The sequence below is a fragment of the Ranitomeya variabilis genome, chromosome 5, assembly GCF_051348905.1.
Source record: "Ranitomeya variabilis isolate aRanVar5 chromosome 5, aRanVar5.hap1, whole genome shotgun sequence".
In the NCBI taxonomy this organism is placed as follows: domain Eukaryota; kingdom Metazoa; phylum Chordata; class Amphibia; order Anura; family Dendrobatidae; genus Ranitomeya; species Ranitomeya variabilis.
The window spans coordinates 126186978-126212238 of NC_135236.1; the positions used below are offsets into that span (position 1 = coordinate 126186978).

General features: G+C 42.6%; 1 protein-coding gene across 1 annotated transcript in view; it reads right to left on the reverse strand.

Moving 5' to 3' along the window:
* The window catches only part of MAP2K5 (mitogen-activated protein kinase kinase 5), a 166073-nt gene that overhangs the window by 74322 nt on the left and 66490 nt on the right, over nt 1-25261 (reverse strand). Inside the window, exons 8-9 of the mRNA XM_077263250.1 lie at nt 21985-22049; nt 3913-3952 (exon numbers count right to left, since the gene is read on the reverse strand). Coding sequence (XP_077119365.1) covers nt 3913-3952; nt 21985-22049 — 105 coding nt within the window. The remainder of the gene's footprint in view (nt 1-3912; nt 3953-21984; nt 22050-25261) is intronic.

A 25261-nucleotide genomic window follows, 5' to 3' on the forward strand; every position in this document is an offset into this window, starting at 1 on the left:
CCCCTTGTACAGGTTTTCCAGAGCTAGCTGCAAGGCTACAATGCTAACCACTGAGCCACCATACTGCACAATGAGTTGAAATGTTCACCGAATTGTCATGGATCAGAACCATAGTTGGGCCACATACAAATATATGGAAAATGGCAATTGTAAGGAGACACACACACATCTACAATGAAGTGAATACAGCGAGGACTCCCACCGATCACCAACGTAATGATGGCATACTGGGCGTCAGAACCTCCACATCAAAATATATATATTGAAGGGGAAAAAATAAATATTTATACCCACACATATATATGTGTGTGTGTCTATGGTTTAGGCTTGGAGTGTGCTTTTCAGCAATTTGTATGTAATGGTGGATGATCATCTAAACAGCCATCATTACAGCACCCACAGGTGATGTCCTACAGCTTTTCAAGCCTACAACATCTGCTTCGATATTTAATGGTGTAAGAGATACTTAATGCATCTCATTATAATACCAGATTTTACACGTCACAGTCCCAGTATGAACTACGATGTCCCGACTGGCCGGAAGTCTCAACAGCCATACAGCTATCAGGAGACCTGCGGCCGTTCTGAACATTGCAGTCTGTGTTCGGACCATGAATATCCTCTTGGGTCTCCATAGTCCGGGTCTGTAGTACAGGTCATCATGGGCACAGCTTGCCATCATATGGCATCTCCATACAGATCATCAGATTACAGATACATTTTCCGTGGTGTGGTATACGGCACAATGACACCAGAACCATTTGGCACGTTCATACAGGCACCCTGTTTGGACCATGTATGGAGCCATAAAACAGCTACATGGATGCTGAACACGTTTTCCGCTCAGTTGCTGTAGTTGTCACTTTACATCACAGGCATTACACAGTGATCATCCAAGCTGGTGCGTTAAAGTAGCATTCTCACCTTGACATTTTCGGCATATCCATAGGATGTGCTATAAATATGTGATAGAAATGTGTCCCAAAATTCAGTGCCCCAACCGGACCGATGAGGTGTCACCAACCAGGTACACAAGGAATGGAGGTGCCTACACATGTGCAGGTCTGTGAGTTACGGAAATAGTCGGGCAGACGACCCCCGTTATCCACATAAGTGTGGGTCCCAGAGGTAAGCCCACCTCTATCAGACATGCCATAAAAGTCCAAGGTGGGAATACTCCTTTAAGGTAATTACTCGGCAGTCCGTGGCGGTTGGTTGTTCCGTCCACCACTCGGAGAGGTCGGGCTTCGAGCTGTCACATATTATGTGGACTCTTAGGTCCGGGTGATTAATTTTCTGCTGCTCTGTTGAAATTAGCTGGAAACTCTTAAAATATACAATTCTAAATAAAGCAATCTATCAACGTCTGTCAGAGGAGACCTTGTACACAAACCGCGCCAGAGAAAAACAGAGCAAACAGCCCAGGTCAAATTAGGCTGATGTTCAGTTTTAATTCACTTAATCACCGGCGACATAATTGTCTTCTCCAGTAAGTAAACCACTGCAGGGCATAAGATAGGATTACATGTCCACGTGAAAAGGGTTATCTGCCTCCTCGTTCTTTATCTGCCGGAGGGGCGAGGAACACTGAGATGTTACAGCTATGAAGACAGTTGATCTAGCAAATTTGCAAGCAATTATTACAAGCGAGGGGGTCTTTGTAACGGGTGTAATGCCACCAAACAATTTATTACGGACCAATTATACAAAGCAGTCAAATGCCCTGATCAGAATGATGTAATCAAAGCAGATTCCATAGTATTCGGATGCCCCATTTTCTGAGGAAACATCATGGAGTGATCGGAGAGACTTCACATACTCAGCATTTTTCTACTCACGCCACATTGAGACTATAAGTTTGGTAAATTGTTTGTGACAAACGAATGCTCTAACAGAATGGGGCTGTCCTATTCGTGGCACACTGCTAGTATCCAATCAGCAGGGTATCAATGGTCAGCCACGTGGCTGCCTCGAGAGACTCAATGGAGGGAAAAGTAGACTGAAGAACTCTATAGAGGGGCCAAAGCATACACAATAGGGCAGTACCGCATATACAGATCTCTACTGAGAGGCTGGTGGTGCTCACCTGGGGGTCTAGTGTGAAGGTACAACACCTGTTTAAGCATCAACATCCACTGCTGCTTCCCCGGGGATGGAGAAAATATCTTCCAGATGGGTATTTACCAGAATGGAGAGAATCACGTTAGGCCTGCTGGACTGCGGGAAATGAGGAGCTTTGGATAAGGTATTTATTAGTACCAACGAGTTTCGCCGACTTCCTCAGGGTCAAAAAAAACTTTTTTTTTTTTTTTTTTTTTACTTTGAGAAAGGAGCCAGTATGGCCCCGAAGCACATTGGTAGTAATAAATACCTCGTCTAAAGCTCCTCATTTCCCGCAGAACAAGCTTAACGTGGTTCTCTCCATTCTGGTAAAAGTAGACCAAAGGTGCATTGGTACTGGAAGGTTATAGATTCACGATAATCACACAGTCTAAACAGACAACCTAGAGTTTTGCCAATCACCCAGCAACTACCCAAGCAACGAGCAAAACGCTTGTTCGTTGGGTGAAATACTGTTTTTTGCCCAAAAGCTCAATCTTTGCAGCACATTGTCCTGTGTATACAGGACCTGCGCTGCCAAGAATAACATCAGGCTGTGAGCACTGAACGCTCTATCACTGATCAGTCAGTCGGCATCTGGAGCGCGGCCGGTTAGTGTAAGCAGGGTATATAACAACCACCGGTCAGCAGACAAGTAGCCGATCGGCAGTTCTTTAGTGCTGCACCGGCTACTATAAACCTAATCTAAAATCTGATCCAGCACACCGATAAAAATCAGCCATTATTTAATGTACGAGAATAGAGTGGATGTCTGAATGACAATCGCTCAGCAAACAGCTATCTAATGTGTATGAGGGGCTTAAAAACAATCTGAGAGGAGCATAATGTAGGGAAAGACTCTGACTACAGTGATGTATCAGTTACCGGGCTGTTTAGTGTTGTATATCCATAAAATCAGTTTTTCAAGCAGGAGATTATTACTGAGGTGCTACTTGCCCTGCTGCGAGCTAGTCCAACAACGCCCCTACCACTATTTTGCAGCTTTCTGCCTATGCACAGAGTACACAGAAAGCTGTCAATCCATGCTGTGGGCCAGGTTATACCGAGCTCAGCACTCAGAACTGGTAGATCTGCAGCAGAGCAAACAAAACTACAGCAAGAAGCCCAGTAAGCGACACATTGCTGGTATCAGGGTCTCTGCCCTTACATCCTGCTGCTCTTACATAGGGTAGCAAAAACCTGGTGACAGATTTCATTAAAAAGAAAGCTGCAAAAGTTTACCTTTCAGATGAAACTGGGGGTGATCAGAGTCTAGTGTCAATACAGTTTTTTTTTTTAAATATTCATTTATAAATTATTATATTTTAATTTTATATTATTTTTTACACTAAAATATGAAAAAAAACAGCTTGGAAGGTTTTAATATAAGAATGTATTAACTCTTTGAGACCCAACCTTTAAACCTCCACTAAGCGGACAATGATATTCCATTTATTCCTCTGGTGTCAGGCAATCTGAGTACGAAGGAACAAGGGACTGAAGACTCCAGGGACATTGTTGATTCATGGGTCATTTTATTTTTGCTGAATGACACAAGCTATTACCATGAGCTTCCCCCATATGACCATTGTCTTCTAATCAAAATAAATCAATAATAAAAAAACTCTCTCTAGAAAAATCACTAAAAGACTCTGTTCTAGTAGCACAATGCCATGCAGAAAAATCACAAATGATCAAAACATATATATTCTTGTAGAGGATGCAGAACAAGAGGATGTAGAATTATCCACACTTATAGCTCCCGAATCATCAAACTGAAGAGAATGGAGTAAATGTATGAGGTTTTCTCACCTTCACCGCCAGGATTTTTCCACTTGGTACGTGGTATGCCCTGTAAAAAGAATATAAATTATTAAAATAATTTGTAAATTATTTTGACTACCAAAGAGCTAAAAGACAAAAACGGCCATATTTTACTAAATAAGGGTATGCTCAGACTAGACTCTTTACAGGAGGAAATAACTGATGATTTTTTTCAGTCCCATAGTAGAGATTTCTCATGCACCACTCTTATGTGACTCTTTAAAAGAAAAGTCCACAAATATCTTTACATTGCTAGTCCATTCCTCCGTAATCAGAGTTTGTATTAATATACAAATAATGCTGAAGAGCCATTTGTAGATCTGAAGCCTCTGTCACTCCAACTCTATTCACCCAGTGCCGCCTCCTGCTTGACTGACTGCCTCTATAATATGTGACTTCAGGCAAAGGAGCCATCAGTCAAGCAGGAGCCAGTGCAGGGCGGGCAATAGAGCTGGAGTGACAGAGGCATCAGATCAATAGATAGTTCTTCAGACTCATTTGCATATCTATTCAAATGCTGATTTATCAATATGGATGAATGGACTGGCCATGTAAAGGTATTGCTGGACTTGTCTTTGAAAGAGCTATAGGCACGTATAAATACCGGTGCTTCTCACTGAATTAGAATATCATCAAAAAGTTAATTTATTTCAGTTCTTCAGTACAAAAAGTGAAACTCATACACTATAGAGAGTCATTACAAACAGAGTGATCTATTTCGAGTGTTTATTTCTGTCAATGTTGATGATTATGGCTTACAGCTAATGAAACCCCAAAAGTCATTATCTCAGTAAATTAGAATACTTTATAACACCAGCTTGAAAAATTATTTTCCGAAATGTTGGCCTACTGAAATGTATGCCTTTCAGTGTCTAGTTTGAAGCGAATTCCAAGAGGAATCTGCTTCCAAGAAGTGACATGACTTCCTTTTTTAAATCAGGCACTTCCGCAACATTCTCAGGAAACAAAACAAGCCAAAAACTCCTTATCTAAACAGCAGAGTGGATTTGATGTTGAAGCGAATAGGAAAAGTATCCACGCTTCTTCAGGGTATGTGCACACAATGTTATTAACATGTCGTGTAAGTCGCTGAGGTTTTATGACAGTAAGACATTTCAGAAAAAATCCGGCGATCTTTATCCTGAAGCGCTTCGGGAACAGTCTTGTCGACGTTTTTAGCTATGGCTCAGCCACTAGCATCTTTTCCCTGTACTATCGACCACAAAGAGCGGCCAGCTTCTAATTGAAACCACTCGAAGAATCAAAATGTTACTGCTTTGAACAGTTTCCGAATCCTGAAATGGTTAAAAAAGTAACAAAAAGACTAAACATGTGCACAGCATTATCATGGATTGTTACATTTTTTTTTACGCCAGCTTTGCAGTGTTTTTTTTTAGCCAGATTCCCGACAGAATCCTCCTCAAAAGATGTCATCTGCACATACCCTTTAATAAGGAATTTGTAGTGAATCTGCTCCAAAATCTTCCTCAATAAACTCTGTGTGAACCTAGTTCCATATTACGCCCACACATTGCATCCTTTAAAGAAGCACTCCTCCTCCTCCCATCAGAATTTGTATCCTCTTAATATATTGCAGTCATCTATATATATAAGAGGCATCGTGATTACTCGCTAATCCCGCCCCCTCACAGTAGCCCCCCCCACATCACCACACATAATCCCGCCCCCACCCCATTACCACACACAATCCTGCCCCCACATTACCACACACAATCCCGCCCCCCCACATTACCCCACACAATCCCGCCCCCCACCACATTACCACACACAATCCCACCCCCCACATTACCCCACACAATCCCGCCCCCCACCACATTACCACACACAATCCCACCCCCCACATTACCCCACACAATCCCACCCCCCACCACATTACCACACGCAATCCCACCCCCCCACATTACCACACACAATCCCGCCCCCACCACCACATTACCACACACAATCCTGCCCCCACCACATTACCCCACACAATCCCGCCCCCCACCACATTACCACACACAATCCCGCCCCCCACATTACCCCACACAATCCCACCCCCCACATTACCACACGCAATCCCGCCCCCCCACATTACCACACACAATCCCGCCCCCACCACCAGATTACCACACACAATCCCGCCCCCCACCACATTACCACACACAATCCCGCCCCCCACATTACCCCACACAATCCCACCCCCCACCACATTACCACACACAATCCCGCCCCCACCACATTACCACACACAATCCCGCCCCCCACCACATTACCACACACAATCCTGCCCCCACCACCACATTACCACACACAATCCCGCCCCCCACATTACCACACACAATCCCGCCCCTCACCACATTACCCCATACAATCCCACCCCCCACCACATTACCACACACAATCCCACCCCCCCACCACATTACCACACCCAATCCCGCCCCCCAACACATCACCATACACATCACCACACACAATCCCGCCCCCCCACCACATTACCACACACAATAATTACCACACACAATCCCGCCCCCCACCAAATTACCACACATAATCCGGCCCCCCACCACATCACCACACATAATCTCGCCCCTCTACCACATTACCACACATAATCCCGCCCCCCCACATTACCACACATAATTTGGCCCCCCCACCAATTACCACCCATAATTCCGCCCCCCTCCACATTACCACACACAATCCCACCTCCACCACATTACCACACATAATCCCGCCCCCCCACCATATTACCACACGAGGCTCCGTCCCCACACATTACCACACAAGGCTCTGTCCCCACACATTACCACATGAGGCTCCGTCCCTCCACATTAGCACACGAGGCTCCGTCCCCACACATTACCACACAAAGCTCTGTCCCCACACATTACCATACGAGGCTCCGTCCCTCCACATTAGCACACAAGGCTCCGTCCTCACACATTACCACACGAGGCTCCGTCCCCACACATTACCACACGAGGCTCCGTCCCCACACATTACCACACGAGGCTCCGTCCCCACACATTACCACATGAGGCTGCGTCCCCACACATTACCACATGAGGCTGCGTCCCCACACATTACCACATGAGGCTCTGTCCCCACACATTACCACACGAGGCTCTGTCCTCACACATTACCACATGAGGCTGCGTCCCCACACATTACCATACGAGGCTCCGTCCTCACACATTACCACACGAGGCTCCGTCCTCACACATTACCACACGAGGCTCTGTCCCTACACATTACCACACGAGGCTCCGTCCTCACACATTACCACACGAGGCTCCGTCCTCACACATTACCACATGAGGCTGCGTCCCCACACATTACCACACGAGGCTCTGTCCCTACACATTACCACACGAGGCTCCGTCCTCACACATTACCACATGAGGCTGCGTCCCCACACATTACCACATGAGGCTCTGTCCCCACACATTACCACACGAATCCAGTTTGCTTCTGATTTTACACTGTGAATAAAATGTATTAGTATTATTCTGATTTTTAGTTATTATTATTGTTATTAACTTAATTTTAAGTTAATTTACCACCTGCGTAAGCGCTATTGAATGTTGTCATTATTTACTTTAGTTTAATCACTAGCAGCGTTAGATAGCAATGAGCATGCCGAGCGTTAGCTGGCTGGAAACAGCTAGTTATATTATATAGCCCTATATGCTTACAATTGCTCATTTTGCCTTTCTACCCCGATCATGGTTTTTTTTTTTCTCTGCTCTATGTAGAAACAGGAAGTTTCTTTTCCCTGGGTAAATCATCCAGTCTTCAACTCCTGACCCAGCTGCTCCCTCCTCCCCACTGCCAGGGAGTTCTGCAGTGACTCATGGGTCATGCAGGGAAATTGACCTCCTGTTTCTACATAGAGCTTAGAAGGATTCAGCTAGTCAGTTATTAATCATGTGATGTCATAGACCTAATGGAAAAGAGAAGAATTAGCTGGGGAAAAAGGCAAAATGAGCAATTGTAAGGACACAGTGCCATATAGTATGATGATTGCAATATATTAAGAGGATAAAAATAATGATGGGAGGAGTGTTTTTTTAAATGCCATAATACTATCGCCATACAGTGCCTACATAATATATTCATTCACCACTCCCAAAAAATTACCACCTCAATTCCATGACACTGACATATTCTTCACAAGATATTGTCAATAAACAGCAAAATAAAACGGCCCTTTATTGTCCAAACTGTACTGTCATACAATGCCCGAATCATAAGGGCATAATAATAATAATAATAATAATAATAATAATAATAATAAAAAAAAAAGTATTTTCTGGTGTGTTACTAGGGTTTCCTAGATGCCAATAAATATATTCCTACAAATAAAAAGGGACTCTGCGATGACGTGTACCACAGTCTCTTACAATCACTCTATATACAAAGTCAGCCACATCTAATGTAGGTGCTGGAATTAGGCCATGCGTATTTCTTCATGTAATAGGCTATGGTACAGTATCATATGAACATCCTAAAATACCTCTGTCTCAGCCCCCCCTCCAAGCCCACTATCTCCCTGTCTTATTAAGACTTCCAAAACCCTGAAGCTGTACATTACAGTACAAATAGTATATCTAAATGAGTCCATAAAATCCCTCAGTTCCTTGCTCATAAAACGCTATGTAATGAAGGCTTCAATTTCCTTAAAATATGTACCACTTTTCCTCAGCACCACTTAGCGTCTAACTCTTCAAACAGAAGAGTCTGGTTAATAATTCTGCGGAGATCTACAAGAAGTACAAAACTGGAAGTCCAGCGCACAAATGAGCGTCAAGTGTCTTCTGGTTCTCTGGGTCAGAACAGAACAGCTAAAATCTGTCAGCAAGTTTTTGCTATGTAATCTGAGAGGGAGCATGACGTAGGGGCAGAGGCCCAGATTCCAGCGATGTATCACTTACTGGGCTGCTCGGTGCAGTTTTAATAGAATCCCTGTTTTCTCTGCTGTACATGTAGCAGTGCTATGAATGCTGAGCTGTATATAACCCCGCCCACACCAATGATTAGCTTCCTGTGTATAATGTGTAGTCAGCGGTTGGGGCGGGGTTACACAGATTAGTTGGACTAGCTTGCACATGAGAACTAGTCCTGCAGCGATAATCTGCTGCTGAAAAAACACTGATTGTATTGAAACTACAATAAACAGCCTAATAAGTGACACATCAAGTAATCCGTGTCTCTTGCATTATGCTGCTCTCAGATTAAAAAGCAGAAACTTGCTGACAGATTCCCTTTAAACACAATCACCAAAAGGGGTAATGGAGGCAGAGGGAGCCAGGAAAGTAACGGATTAATACCAGAAGCATCACTGTAGAAGATTGTGCCGTTATTCCTTAAACTGTAAAATATGTGCCAGCTCCAGTCCACGGACAGATATACTAAACGTGCAGCTGCCCAAAGGCACTGTAAGCAAGGTTCTGTCACCAGGACGGATCTGTGGATATTAGGACATCTATTAGAGATCTAGCTATGGTGTCATGGAGAGGAGTATGGAATCCACGTATGAAAAGGATATGGCCCGATATTTTGTGGCAAACTGGATGAAAGTTTAGGGGACTTGTCCACAAGGTACAACAATGCCAACTGTCTTGCTTTAACTAGGGCATCTTATAAATAAAAGTATAGGCATATTACAGATGCCATTGTTTCAAGTGTAACTAAACATTCAGGTGACTTTTGAGAATAAGGTGGTGTGTGTGTACGTGCGGAATAACATGATTTCTGGACACACTATCACTTTTATTCTGCATTGTTAGCAGCTTTGCCCCTACCCTAGCAGCTTATGACTCTTTGCTTTTATCTCCCTCCCTTGTCCTTTCAGTTTTATAGCAGCAGGTGTAATTTGATCCATTAATGCAGACAGATTTGTAGACAGATATGAGCAGTTTATGAGAATGAATGATCGGTGCAGGATCCAAAAAGTGATTGGTAAGTTGGAAAAGATGCATGTTCTCTAATAAAAGATACATCACAAAGTTTCTCATCTTCCCATGTACTGTTTAATGAGAACATAAATAAAAGTGTTGTTACTATTTAAAAGGGGTTGTCCACTACTAGACAACTCCTCCTTAACAGCTTGACTATTTACCGTAAAATGAGCTCATACTTACCTCTTGAACCGCCACCATTCCTCCAATATTGAAGCCTAGTTTCCCGGGGGTCACATGACCATGTTATGTCATATGAAAACTGTAACCGATTAGCAGCAACTGATTGACCGCAGCCTTCAGTATTCCAGCTGTTAATCGCTGTCCGGCAGTGGACAACCCCTTTAAGCTATGGTCATATCTGCAGTGAAGGCTCCAGTGCAAATTCTGCTGAATCTACCAGACAAAACACTGAAGCATCAGTTCTAACAATTCTAATCAGTTAGGTCTGCCTGTCCGATCACAGATGACAAAATAATTTTGTTGTTCTGCTCATATGAAGAAGGCTGTTCGCAACTACATGTTTTTTCTCTAAAGTCCTGGATATCCTCCTTAAAGTGGGGACCTGATATCCGGCACCCCTTGATCAGCTGATTTTAGCTCCCGCTGTAGCTGGATGTACGCAGTATACACAGCAGGAACAGTTCAGCTCCTATTCCCGGGTTCTGCATCTTAGCTCCTATTAAAGTTAATAGACGACTTATCCACAGGGATCAATCAGACGGCTGTATAAATCGGACCGAGATCGGAACGCGGTGCACGGACTGGCCAGCGGCTATCCTGACCCAAGCGCGACAGCTGTATAGAAATACATGAAGCTGTCAAACTCGGGTCGGGAGAGCCGCCGGCCAGTCCGTGCCTTGCATTCTGATCTCGGTCCGGTTTATACGGCCGTCTGATTGCAGCCTTAAAAATAAATTGTGGGTCAGCAATCACTTTCACAGAACTTGACTAATTTAAGGCTGACCAATGAGCACAACCCTGACCATTACAGAGCAAATCCTCTGCAAACGTCATCATGAAGTTTTTTTCCCCTCTGTGGAGTGACTGGCACTTTTTTTAAACCTCAATCACTTGCATTATAGTCTATATTTCTGCAGATTTTAAAATATTATGCACTATATGAACCTGACTTAATAAAGCACGATTGAGTCTTAATTTATTTTTAGGAAAAAATAATGAATTAGCACAAAAAACATTGGACTTGAAATGAATGAAAAGTAAAAAAATAAAAATAAAAATGGAGGGGCGGGTTCTAAAATAAATCATTAACACTTCATGCACCCAAGTCTGTGCCAACTTAATTAGCTCATCCTGAAACTGGACTCTGGCTTCCAGAGATGCCTCTACAGTTTCCCAAGCAATTAAAAAGGGAGGCTTAATGATTTAATTATGGTGTGCGCCAATTCACCCGTGGCGGCCCGGGTTAAATTTCTTGTGCGCGGTACACGCCTGGTTTGGTTTACAGATCACTGACAGTACCAATTTAACATTTAATTATGGGGATGATTTGGGTCACAATGGAGAGCGCAGGTGGGTGGCGGGCACATGTCACAAGGAAGGAAAGGGAATGTGCAGCCTTTAGTTGGAGGTCTCAATTGCCTCAACTTACCCCAAACACAAACTGTAAAGTGATTAATGCAGCCTGAATGGGGGATCTGGTTACCCGGTAACACACACCTTCCACGCACCTCTGTCTTACTTAACAGCCAGTCCTTTAAATGAGTCTGAAGCAGATGCAGTAATTACTTGTCTGTCCGCACCATTTGCATACTTCTAATGGGACGGCGGCGGACTGTTAACCCTTTATGTGCTGGGTGCAATCTAAGAAGAGACTGACTGAAGGGGGCAAGTCACTAGTCTGAAGTTGATTAAAATGGACAATTACAACCAAAACGATTATTTGTCGGGTGACATTGAACAACTTACAGTCATTTTATCCAACCATTAGATGGAAAAAAAAAACAACAGACAGACAGCCATCTTTAAAAAGAATCCAGTAGTTGCTAGTCTTTGACTGGTTATAGTGCCGTCAGCCATAACACCCGTAAAATAACGTTCTCCAGGTAAAACTATTTATCCTTGACAGTGAACAGGTAAGGCCAGTTTTAATGTAAGGATTAAGAAGTTTATTGGTTCATCAGTTTAGCGATCATTGAACAAACGATCAATTGCTTAATGGCTGTTCAACCATAAACCCAATCTGCTCGATATGAAAACTGGGTAATGTTTTTCTAAGGGTATGGCTCTCGTAGACCCTACAACGTTTCCTTTATGGGATTCTGTCAACTTTTCGAGTAATTTAGATGGCAAGAGTAAAACAAGATCTGCGGCACTAAGTCATGCCGACAATGATACCAGAACTCCAATGGACTCTATGGAAGGATTTACAGCAAGCATGGACGTTATCTCCTATCTATAAGATAGCAAATATCTTATTTCTTGGGGAACCTCACTAATCCCAAGAATGGGAATCTGTAGACAAAGTCTGTATGCTCACTTCTGCTCCATTCGTTCACTATGAGACTGCCTGAGAAAGCCAAGTCATAAGGATTTATCCAGATTTTTGGAAAATTAGTTATTGGCTCCATTACAAAAATGTAAACCAAAAACAAAGATGTGATGAAATGGCTCACAAACAAAAATGACTAATATAACGACAGTATTTAAATAATAATATTTTTATAAGAAGGCAGATTGACTAAATGTAGGGCCACATAACCAAGCTCAGGTTACACTATATGACCCTTCAATAGATGGATGATTAAAGTGTAAATCACAGTGGATAATGCACGGCAAAGCACAGTGTTAAAGATCACTTACATGATATAACGATGGTGAGCCCTGGCTGTGATGTAGCTCCGGTGCGTTTCACCCAGCTTAGTCAGGGGGCAAGTTCTCTGCTCAATTAGAAAAACGTAATGGAGCCTAAAAGTATCAGTACTAAATCTGTCCAAACCCATAATAAGTATAGCTCCAAGGTAGTGCCCAAGCTAAATTATAGTTATTCTATGGTACTGCTAACAAGACAAAAAAGAGACAAAGACAGACATTCAGCAGTCTGGATGAGCTAGGTGATAACCACTCTGGAAATAACCACTATGGAAATTGTAATCATAGCCATATTGGTTGTCATTCAGGTCTGTCGCAAATCGCTTTTGCAGAACACTTCCTCCCTTGTACCATCTACTGAATCATAGACGGTTATAAATTGCTCTGACGTTATTTAAAAAGATTCTTTAGCTGTTCCAGTTGTTGTAAATCGACAATATACACACCTCCGACACTACAGATCATTGATAATTGACAGGGAGCACTACGTTATCTTTTAAAAGGAGGTTGTGCAGTAGCCGGGGGGTGCATTATAAGAAATAAGGCAACTCCTGCTATCAGTTTAGATGAATATCAGGAGTCACCTGGTAATTCCATAACCTATATACCGTAAATGTTCTACTTGTGACCGCAGAATTTCTCAGAGACCCCTATAATGTACAGTACATTATCCCACATATACTGTGACCACTAGTACGCTCTGGATCTCCAGCTGGAGTCCCAAAACATCGCCAACTATACCACGCTTGTGCTTCTAGACAGCAGCTAGGTGGGAGGTTATTATTTAATCCAAACCTTTCCACAACCATCTAGATTAACTGAGTTAGAGCTCGGCGGAGCTTTCCATTGTCAGATGTGCCTCCATAGCCCCTGGGACTTTAGTTGTGCAAACCTTTTAAATGGGTCTTTTTATTTTGCGTGACGCTTAAGTATGCAAAAAACAAACAAACCGCTCACAATGCCTTTTCATTTAAGAATCAGCCTGTTTCTAATTAAACTGATGCCGGTAACTGGTTGCCTAAGTTTTAATCAGTTTCAATCACCTATTGATCTGCATACAGAAGCTAAGCAAAAATCATCTGAGTAAGAGATGGTTTGGGAATAGCTTGAGCGGAGAACAGACCCAGCGGCCTTGGGAAATAAGTCCTGTTTTAAGCATCCGATAAAGAAGCTGTTCAGCACTGCAGCCCAAGACCCAGCGCAGAATGACTTTAACTAACCAGCAGAAATTTATCATCTTCAGCCAAAATCAATGTTCTGATCAATCCTCCCCCCAAACTTTGCCGTCTGCAGGGACTAGCTGGCAATTTAGGGAAATTACACCATGTAAATGCTTGTGCTTTTAATTGAACCGTTTCATCAAGACGCCTTCCTCGGGCCGGCCCTCCATCTATCTGCCCTGTACCAGGCAGTTTGTCTTGTGTGATGCAGCCAGCGAGGGGCAGCACGCGGAGACATAGATGAAGCTCAGACCTGCAGCAAGCCTTCGTAGACAGTCTAACGGCGGGACAAAGGCTTTTTGTAAGCTGTAAAACTAAAGTTTTATCATAAAACAGCAGATTATAAACCAGTCTGCTTATTTAAAGCCTACATGTGCATATAAATGTATCTGAAGGTTCTCCCTGGAGACATGTGGGTGATGGAATAGAAGACATTTTTCATATCTTTCCATCAAAAATCCTGAAGACAAAAACTCCGGTCAGCCTTTCCCTTTACTAAAATGCCTGATAACAGATAACAATACCAGGAAAGTGAACCTCCATCCCAGTCTCATTTACTGAAACAGGTTTTCTCAAGAATATCCCTGGATTTCGCCACATCTATCTTCCTCTTGACCAGGACAATTTTACCTGTCCCTGCTGCTGAAAAACATCACCACAGCATGATGCTGCTACCACCATGTTTCACTGTGGGGATGGTGTTCGTGGGGTGATGAGCTGTGTTGATTTGGCCCTAGACCTTGGTGGCCAAAAAGTTCAATTTTAGTCTCATCTAACCACAGCATACAGCATATTCCTCCCTATATTTGGGGAGTCTCCCACGTCTTTTGTCAAACTCAAACCAAGTCTTACAATTGTGTGTAAGTAAAGGCTTTTTTTCTGCCCACTCTTGCATAAAGGCCACATCTATGGAGTGTTGGACTATTGTGGTCCTATGGACAGATACTCCAGTCTCTGCTTGGGAACTCTGCAGCTAATTCAGGGTTACCTTTAGCCTCTATGCTGCCTCTTTAATTAATGCCCTTCTTGCCGGAGCTGATAGTTTTGGTAGACGGCCCTCTCTTGGCAGGTTTGTTGTGGTACCATGTTCTTTCCATTTGAAGATAATGGATTTGATGATTTTTTTTTATATATATAACCCAACCCTGACTTGTACTTCTCAAAAACGTTGTCCCTGACTTGTTTGGAGATCTCAAGGGTCTTCATGGTGTTGTAAGGTCAGTGATGCTTCTTGCTTAATGGCCTCTGTGGCCTTTCAGAAAAGGTGTGTATATAATGACAGACCATGTGACACTTAAAATTGCACCCAGGTGGACTTCCTTTCACTAAGCATGTGAGTTATGAAGGTAATTACTTGCATCAGAATTTTTTGTTAGGAGATTCATAGCAAAAGGAGTGATTACATATGCACATACCAATTTTTAGTTATTTGATCCCATAAATTTACTTTATACCTATATTTTTTCACTTCACTAACCCAGACTATTTAATGCTGATGCATCACACACAGATCGGATTACAAAAATATTTAAACATGGGTTGTAATGTGACAAAATAGGTAAAAAGCCAAGGGGGTGAAAACCTTTGCAAGCCAGCCACTGTAGATATAGCTTTTGTTAGGGCCTTTTTGCTGCCATGGCATTACATCGGCACCTGGGCACTAATTTAGGCACATAGACATAGCTAGGATCTTTACCTGCAATGACATTATATTGCCACGAAGGCACCACTTGGGCTTATCTGGTACAAAGAGTCAGATTTTGTTTGGCTCTTATTGTGATAGCAACATTGGAACTAAGGATTGCATTGAGGAGGAACCAAAAAGATTACAGAGAGATTCTTACCTCCTGCCAAAATACTTAAGTGCCACAGTCACTACGGACCATGGCACCTGAACAGACACACTACCATGATCAGAATTACCATGGATATCGCCTGCTTCTGCAGGGTTTTGGCAGAAAATGCAAAGCACGGTGTGTAAAGCAATGTCTACTGAGAACTTTGGCACACTGCTGGCAGGGTTGCCTCATCGTACGACCTGTCCAAATGGTAGGGGCTCTGTATTTTCTGGAAAAACGCATAGCTGGCCATTGGCGAAGTATGAACACATGATCTGAGTGTGGACCATGATGGCTGAACCAGGCGCAGGTCTCCTGACTCAAATTCAACAGCTTCACAAGCATATAAAAAGCTGTTGTGCTCAGGTCAGGAGGTCCGGGATCAGGTGACCGCGGACCTCCTGACCTGATCACGGCCCTTACTCTGACCACGTTTCATGGAGGTCTGAATTTGGCCTTAAACACCTTTCCAAGTAGCCACCCTGGATAAAGTTATTAACAGGTGAGCGGTGATGAAGTGGAGCAGTGTATCTGTACGGGGTCAGACCCCTCTGACTGGATAGCTAATATGACCCCTTTAGGTTATGTTGGCTATTTCTGGTTTGGATGGATCATCATCTTTGTATTCTGCTTTCTCTTACATAAGTGACGTACCTACTGACTGAGATACAAAGCATCAAGAACAGCTCAACAGAAACAAGAAGCGCGGACAGGAACAGAGGATGAGTTTCTGAAGTGCATCGCGGCACACGCGCTTAATTAGGCCGTGAAATGGCGGCACAGAACCAGAGCTGTCTGTTCCTCAAGCGAGAACAGGATGGATGGGGCACACTGACAGTTGTTTGAGGCTTAATTGGTTTTGTAAGAAAGTTAAATTCAAATAAACGTGCGAGCTCCTCATTTACTGCCAGGAATAAAGACATACAGACTTGTTAAAGGTGATGGGAAAAGTTTTTATGACTTTAAACGAGCTCTTCCTCTGGAGGTTTTCCGCTCTGTGATTTCTAATATATATCAGCCTTTCTCCTCATTTTGCTTTTTTTTTTTTTTTCATTTTTTTTTTTTCCGCTAAATCAATTAGCTATAGTTTATTGCTTTGTTGCCTACATTGTGTATCCTTCACTTTACAAAGCAGAGGGAAATATTACAAAGTGTACGTGCCAGTGAGCCAGAGGATAGCATATGGCAGTCCCTGGTTGCTGCAAAATACAGGGACAGCAGAAATAACTCTGGATACATTTAAAGGGGATTTTATACATCAAGAAAATAATATTAAATATCCAGTAACTATTGCCGGTCTGTTGATACAGTGTTGTTCACACTTGCGTTAGACCTTTTCCGCTTGTGATGGTCAGAATAGTGTAGCATTGTGCTAGTCTAGTGTGTAGAGTAAAACATGTAAACCTAAAGGCTCTATTACAAGAGAATGGGAAAATAAAGATCAGGATGGATTATTTATGAGTGATCATAACGGATCACTCATGCCATTCTGACATCTGTATAGACGCCATGATGCCAGTGGGGGCTTCATCTGCATCAAAAATCACTCAGCCCTATTGTAACTGGCTATATCTGCATACAAGTAACTTTACATCATATCCAAGGGAATCGGATTTGACATGATATACAAGTATCTGTTTGAAAAGGACGGATTAAAGAAATGAAAAATGAAATAAATAGCTGGAATGCATTAATGTGCTTGACGAAAGCTAACCCTTACAACACGTTCGTTAATGTGATGGCGTATTAATAGTAATCACACATTATGATTGGTGGGGTTACAGCTTTTTGGACCCTTACTAACCCTAAGATTGAAGGGAACATTTAGGGCTGATTTAGCATTAAGTCCCATTATAGATTTCCAATGCACAGTGGGGCTAACAGCTAGTTTACAAAGCGCCATTGTGCAAGGGAATCTGTCAGTAGGATCAACCCTCGTAAGCCGTCTATATAGACATACAATGATACCTTTAAAAAAAAAAATTATACCTGTTAAGATCTATGGGACAGACTTTGATCTCCATGAGAATCTGCCTCCAGAGATTATTTTAAAAGAAAGGGGGAGTTACCAGTGTGAGACATGTAGATCAGGAGAGCAGACTGTCAGTCATTACATGTCTCACACTCTTATCGTCCCCTTTCGTTTAAAATAATCTCTGGAGGCAGATTCTGATGGAGATCTAAGTCTCGCCCATAGATCTTATCAGCTCATTTACACATTTCAGAGAAATTACAATAGTTCGTAAAAAAATATCAGATTGCAAATATCAAGGCGTCATTTTATTCAGCTTCCTATGACCTGCAGGTCCATATAGATGGCTTGGAAAGGTTGATCCTATTGACAGATTCCTTTAACAGGGGACAAAATGCTAAATTAGGGCTGCAACCTGGGGATTGGTGGGGATTAGTAATATATCACCAATTTCAACATCTCTGTTTGAAGTAATTGAATCGGAACCTTGATAAAAACATCTTAGTCAAGTTATAGACAAGTAAGGCTTGTTACAAGACACAGTTCTGATAAATGTACTGAAGCAGGTCCTTGTGATAAGTCCAGGTTGTTTTATCCCATACAAGTATATCAGAAATGGCATAACTTGTTATTGTACTATAAATAACACACCCGTTGCAACACTACCCTATGCTCACACAGTTTTTTTGAGGTGGACAAATTGGACAAATTTTTCGAATGGAAAGAGAAGAGCTTCAGAAAACGTTTTACTTTTTTGGTAACTTTTTTTTTTTTTCTGACTTGTTTCCTAAAGTTGTTTTGAAGAGATTTTAGAAAGTTTGTGTTTTTTTCTTTTTGCAGCTTTTTAATTGGACAGTCGTGGCTAGTTTTAAGCGGATTCGATCAGAATCTGCTTCAAGACGTGATATGCACTTTTATTTTTCCCACCAAGGAACCCTAAGGCTACGGTCTGACAGCCATAATTATATCTCATCCGAAAGAATCGGACAGATTTGGCAAATGACACTGATCACACTCTGTCAGAGTTTGATCAGAGTGTCATAACAGCGTCAGCATCGTGGGAGCACAGCGCCCCGGCGCATCGTGGGAGCACAGCGCCCCGGCGCATCGTGGGAGCATAGCGCCCCGGCGCATCGTGGGAGCACAGCGCCCCGGCGCATCGTGGGAGCAGAGTCGGCGCATCGTGGGAGCACAGAGTCGGCGCATCGTGGGAGCACAGCGCCAACATCGTGGGAGCACAGCGCCAACATCGTGGGAGCACAGCGCCAACATCGTGGGATCTAATTCTCTCAGATGAGAGAATGGAAGTGCACTGAGGAGAAGATGGATATCAAAAATTCTCCATCTTCTCCATTGTGTGAGTCCGCAGAAATCGGACTGTACTCAGATGTCATCTCAAACTAGAATGGCTGAATGGCATCTTATTTCAAAGTCAAATCAGAGCATGCTGTGATTATTTCTGTGATTATTTCTACTGACAGATTGAATAACATTGGCCAGTGTGCTAGCTGATAAAAAAAAAAATCAGCTAGCACTTCTCCGATGTATACGCTCGTGTGAGCGAGCCCTAATAGTAAATAAAAAACTGCTTGTATGTTCCATAGAAATAAATAGAAAAAAAAACCTTAAATAATACTGTGTGAACATCACCTAATGAAAAAATTGACCAGAATGTATTCTGAGGACAATTTTTACAACCTTTGACCACCTGAAATGTATATGTCCATGCACCCTGGTACAATGGGCATTTAAACTGCACATCGGACACGGCCTTTAGAGATCTGCATGTGCGATACTAAATGGAACTGTGACATGTGCTTTTATATAAAGAAAAGTCCTGAAAACTCATGAATAACTTGATGGTAATCTGAGTAAAAAAAATAAGTTTTTTATTCTTTCCTACAGTTAGCGCGTTGATTAGATCATATTATATATGATATTTCGTCCATGGTGTCAGGTCTGTCGACCTCTCACATGGCAGTGCTGCACTCTGCTGTAATATCCAGAGGTGAAATTGTTAACAATCCTGGATTTTAGAGGTTTATAGTGGGGTGTCGGGAATGCCTCCTGGTGATTCATGTGATGAAGGGGCTTTGTATAGCTTTATTTCTTTACAGAAATGTTATTATCCCTGAGAAGCAGGCTGGTGATTACAGAGCGTGGAGAGTATTGTTTCAGGGTTCTGGACAGACCGATATTGCTACACAAACAAGTTTTCATCCAATTGAGTGGAGGAAACAAAAATAAAATCAATATGTGGCTGCCATATTTCAGAAAAAAAAATAAAAAATCTGCTGAGTCTGGATTAACACTACTGTGTGAGCGAGTGTGACCGCACGGAAAGTATAATAATAAATCATTTTGATCTCGTCATTATAGATCGGAAACATATAGGATACATGTATACGAGCAGGCACTTTACATGATCCAGCACATCTGCCGGCTGGACTGATGGGTATTCTGCTACATGGGGCTGCAAGGAAAGCACAAGGCAAGCATCTACTGTACACGGAGATAGGACGGCTATAGGATAGGAGAAGTCTGTAATATAACAACTGATCCAGCATCGGGGACTTCAGGACTTTTTTCTCGGATTGTAGCATTTCCCTAATCCCAGCTCATCTCTGGATTTCATATGATCAGATCACAAATTCTGGGATCTACCATGAACAAGCAGGGAAAAAACTAAATCCACTGGGGAAATGAATTGGATGCATGTTGCATCTTAGTTTCCTGATAGAAATTGATTTGTCACAACATCCGATTATAACCACCTAAGTAGAGCTGACAATCCCGTTATCCATCAGTTATTCAGTGTAAAAGCTCTGTATCAGTCTGTAACGCCCTGTTCACATGCCCATTTTCATGTATGAGTTCTATTCTCTTCTTGTTTTTCATAAACATATATCTATTAGGGCTCCTTCTCACTTGCGTGAAATACGGCCGAGTCTCGCAGGTTAAAACCCTGCTCTGCCGCCGGCACTTGGGAGCGGAGCGTGCAGCTCCAAGTATTGCTGTGCGGCCGCACGCTCCGCTCTGGAGTGCCGGCGCCAGAAGAGGGTTTTAACCTGCGAGACTTGGCCATATTTCACGCGTCAGAAAGAGGCCTTATAGTGTAGGAGTCTACTTTTTTTTTTTCTTTTGCCGACCACGTTTCTGCAAAAAAAATCACCACGACACGACTTTTTTCCTAATTCTGTGATCAACAATGTCATGGATTTTTTTTTTGCATACCAATAATAAAATCTCATTAGTGGGGTGCTATGTTTTTTGTGTTTGCTTCAAAATCATTGTTACTGGAAGCTCATTGCCTAGTGTACACAGGACCAGTGCTGCCGACAACATTATGTCCTTGTGTTAACCATCGATATTTGCAGATCTCTATTGGCTTACAGACTTACAGACCATCATCAGTTAGGCCCATATATATTTGGACAGAGACAACATTTTTCTCATTTTGGTTATAGACATTACCACAATGAATTTTAAACAAAACAATCCAGATGCCGTTGAAGTTCAGACTTTCAGCTTTCAATTAAAATTGGATGAAGGGTTTAGGAGTTTCAGCTCCTTAACATGTGCCACCCTGTTTTTAAAGGGACCAAAAGTAATTGGACAATTGACTCCAAGGCTATTTCATGGACAGGTGTGGGCAATCCCGCCATTATGACATTCTCAATTAAGCAGATAAAAGCAGAAAAATGTTGTCGCTGTCCAAATATATATGGACCTAACTGTATATTTATATATACATATACACATATAATACCCTGGAGGATGAGAGCCAATATATCGTATATAAATAAATGTGTGTGTGTGTGTGTGTGTGTGTGTGTGTGTGTGTATGCCCTGAAGTATGAGATCCACTCCTGCTACATTGCACCAAATGCTCAGCAATGAGGGACACTCAATTCAGGAGACTCTCCAATCTCAACTCCATGAAGGAAGAGAAAACATATATCCTTCTGTGTGAAGGAAAGAGCGCGGTGGAGATAGCAGCGCAGTAGGTGAGCGCATGCTATAGACTGCGACAAAGACACCTATGATATGCCATGGACTTCCATAGTCCCCAGCCTGGATGTTTCCCATCCATCATCCCCACAGTCCCTATCTTTATACCCTACTGTACACGTGCTTTGGCAAAACTGATGTTTATTTGGCCTTGCCAATAAAGCTTCTTTGAATTTGATACACACACACACACACACACACACACACATCCTTGTTATACTTACTTATACACAGTGCCTCCATTTCCATGACCAAGAATATCACGGTTTTGGATGTCAAGTTCATTGATCTACAAAAGAAACAAAACAAAAATTTAATATCTGAAAAAATGTGCATTGTTATGAAAAAAATGAATACATATAAAAAAAATAATAATTGTGTCCACCAGAATAGAATATGAAATAGGTTAAAGTGCAATTCCCCAATACTTTATTACTACCAGAATCACTCTGTTTTGTGGCTGGATAAAAGCATTTTGCTTGTCCACTATTGCCCTTTAATTCTGCTTACAGATTACAGGTTGCCATTTACACTACAGGACCTATCACCAAGTTAAAAGTTGCCACTATTTGTGCTTATTTTATGTATTGCCGCTGCTCCCCTAAGTATTCTGATTTAATTTATTTATTTTTTTAATCTGCCATACAGTGGCAGACATATCGGCCTTTTCATTTTGTACTAATGGCCTTACATAGCCTAAGTGGGCGTGGTTGGCAGATCCTCGGGGGTGTGTCTTAAGGCTACTTTGCATTATTACCCTGTGAGCTCCACCCACTTAGTAAAAGATAATAAAGATTAGCATGAAAAAAGAAAAAGGCTCATATCTCTGCAACTATATGACAGATCTAAAAAAAAAAACAACTAAGGGGAGCAGTGAGCATAAAAGAAGAGCAAACAGTGACCACTTTTGATCTTGTGACAGTTCCTCTTTAATGGCTTCCTTACTCCAGGCTGCTGTAAAAGACCCCATCCTCTGCTGACACAGCCATGTGGCAAATATGAGACAATCCCTTTAGTGCGCTATTCCGGTGATAACATGCTATTAGAGAAGTGTTATGTATGCAACTGAGATGGAAAAGTGGCAACATATCACTATAAAAATCAGGGATCAAGTAAAGAAGAAAAGGGTAATAACAGAAAATATGCACTGAAAATGATGAGGAACGGAAGTAGGAGTGAGGGAACAGATACTGACAGACATAGTCAGGAGAGACCGCAGATGGGAGATATCAGTGATGGTGGCGAGAGTGAATTAAGAGAGAGAGAAATGAAAACGGAGAGACAGAACACGGAAAATGAGTGACAGAGGAAGACGGTGTCAAGCTTAGGATGTAAAGTGTCAGCCAAAAGCAACTTGGGGCAATAAACAACACAAGGCCCAGGTCATTTCAAGTTCAGCTGCAAGAACAGCAAGATCAATACAACATTTGCCGACCAATTTATAAAAGGTGATACCAAGGGACAGAGTGATGGAAAGTTTAATGACAATTTGTTTGCCTGGGTCATTTCATTAAAGTTTGATAAAAGGTGTCAGGCTTGGATGATATATCAGAGGTGCGGGGGTCACACCAAGGGAGGGCTGATGGGGATCTTCAGCGACTCGGACGGACACTAAGTGAATGGGTTAGCCTGTTTAACACGTCTTCAGGCGAGAGAGAAGGTTATTTCATATCTACCAAACCCCACATACTGAGATATTAAAGGCTATGTGCACACGTTGCGGATTTTGATGTGCTTCCGCAGCATTTTTGGACGCACGGAACTGCATCAAATACGCAGTATAGTGCACAAGCAATGTTAATCAATGGGAAATTGAGAACTGTTGTGCATATGCTGTGGAAAAAAACCATGCAGATTTGCAGCGTTTTATTTTCCGCAGCATGTCAATTCTTTTTGCGGATCTGCAGCGTTTCTGCACCCATTGAGAAAGGCCAATCCGCAGCAAAATCGCAGGTTAAATAGATCTGAAATTTGCTGCGGAGTTGCGTGTGCGAAACGCTGCAGATCGGGAGGAAGAAGAGTATGTGGGCGGAGTGTGGGCTGAGACTATGTGTGGGCGGAGACTGTGCGGAGAAGATGTGCGTGCGTGCGTGCGTGTCTCTGTATGTAGGCAGGCATCGTCCGATGTGACTAGTCCCATCCGGCTATGCCTGCTACAGTGAGAGCTAGCCGGATGATGGGACAGTAGTAATCCCATCATCCAGGTACTGTCTTCAAGTCTAAAAAAACCCAAAACACATACATACATACATATACAGTACATACAAATACACTATATATATATATATATATATATAATACACACACACATACACACACACACACACAATACATACTCACCAATCACCTAGTCCTCAACGCCCTCGATCACCTGTAAAAAACATTAAAATAATAAACCAACAGTATACTCCCTGTTCCGATGTAATCCATTTAATAACGAGTGTCCCACGATGATCTCTCGTGTAGAGCTGTCATATCGGCAGATGTGACTGCTCTCCAGGGGCTCGGGTGATACAATGACGGCAGGAAATCCACCGACCCGTATCCCTCTGCCGCCGTGAGTTCAGCAGAGTTCATACTGTCACTTGCGGCACCGCTGCTTGGGAAAATTCTCACGCAGCAGCGCCGTAAAATGAGAGCCTGAACTTCATTGAACCCTCGGTGAGAACACTGCAGGAGCCATTGTCTCCTGTCAGTGTGTCACAGGAGGCCCTGTAGAGCGGTCACGTCTCCTGATGTGACTGTTCTCTATGGGAGATCTTCGTGGGACACTCGTTATTAAATGGACTACATCAGACCAGGGAGTATTTGTGCTGGTTTATTATTTTATTTTTTTTGCAGGAGATCGAGGGCGTCGCATGGATTAGATGTACAATAAAGATGGTAAAACTGTGTAGTGTTTTATTTCACTATAATACTTTATTCTGGCTGTGTTTATTTAACCCTTTCACAACTATAGGATTAGTAATGGATAGGTGTCTTACTGACACCTGTCCATTACTAAGCCGGCTTGATGTCACCTTACAATACAAAGGTGATATCAACCCCACAAATATTACCCCATATGCCACCACTACAGGGCAGTGGGAAGAGAGCACCATTTCTGGGGTGGCCGCGGGCTGCTGTTATAGGTGGCCCCTTCCTAGGCTATGAATATCAGCCCGCGGCTGTCTGCCTAGCCTTTTCTGGCTAATAATTATAGGGGGATCCCACGTCAGTTTTTTTTTGGGGGCCCCTATGTTTATAGTCAGTAAAGGCTAAGTATACAGCTGCGGGCTGATATTTATAGCCTGGGAAGATCAATGGGTATTAACCCCTTCCTAGGCTATAAACATCAGCCCACAGTTGGCTGCTTTCCCTCTCTGGTGCAGAAAATTGAGCAGGAGCCCACAACATTTTTTTTTTTTTTTTAATTAAACAGATATTGCGTTTAAGGCCGGGGTCATACTTGCGAGAAACGAGTCTCACACCTCAATACCCGGCACTACCGCCGGCACTCGG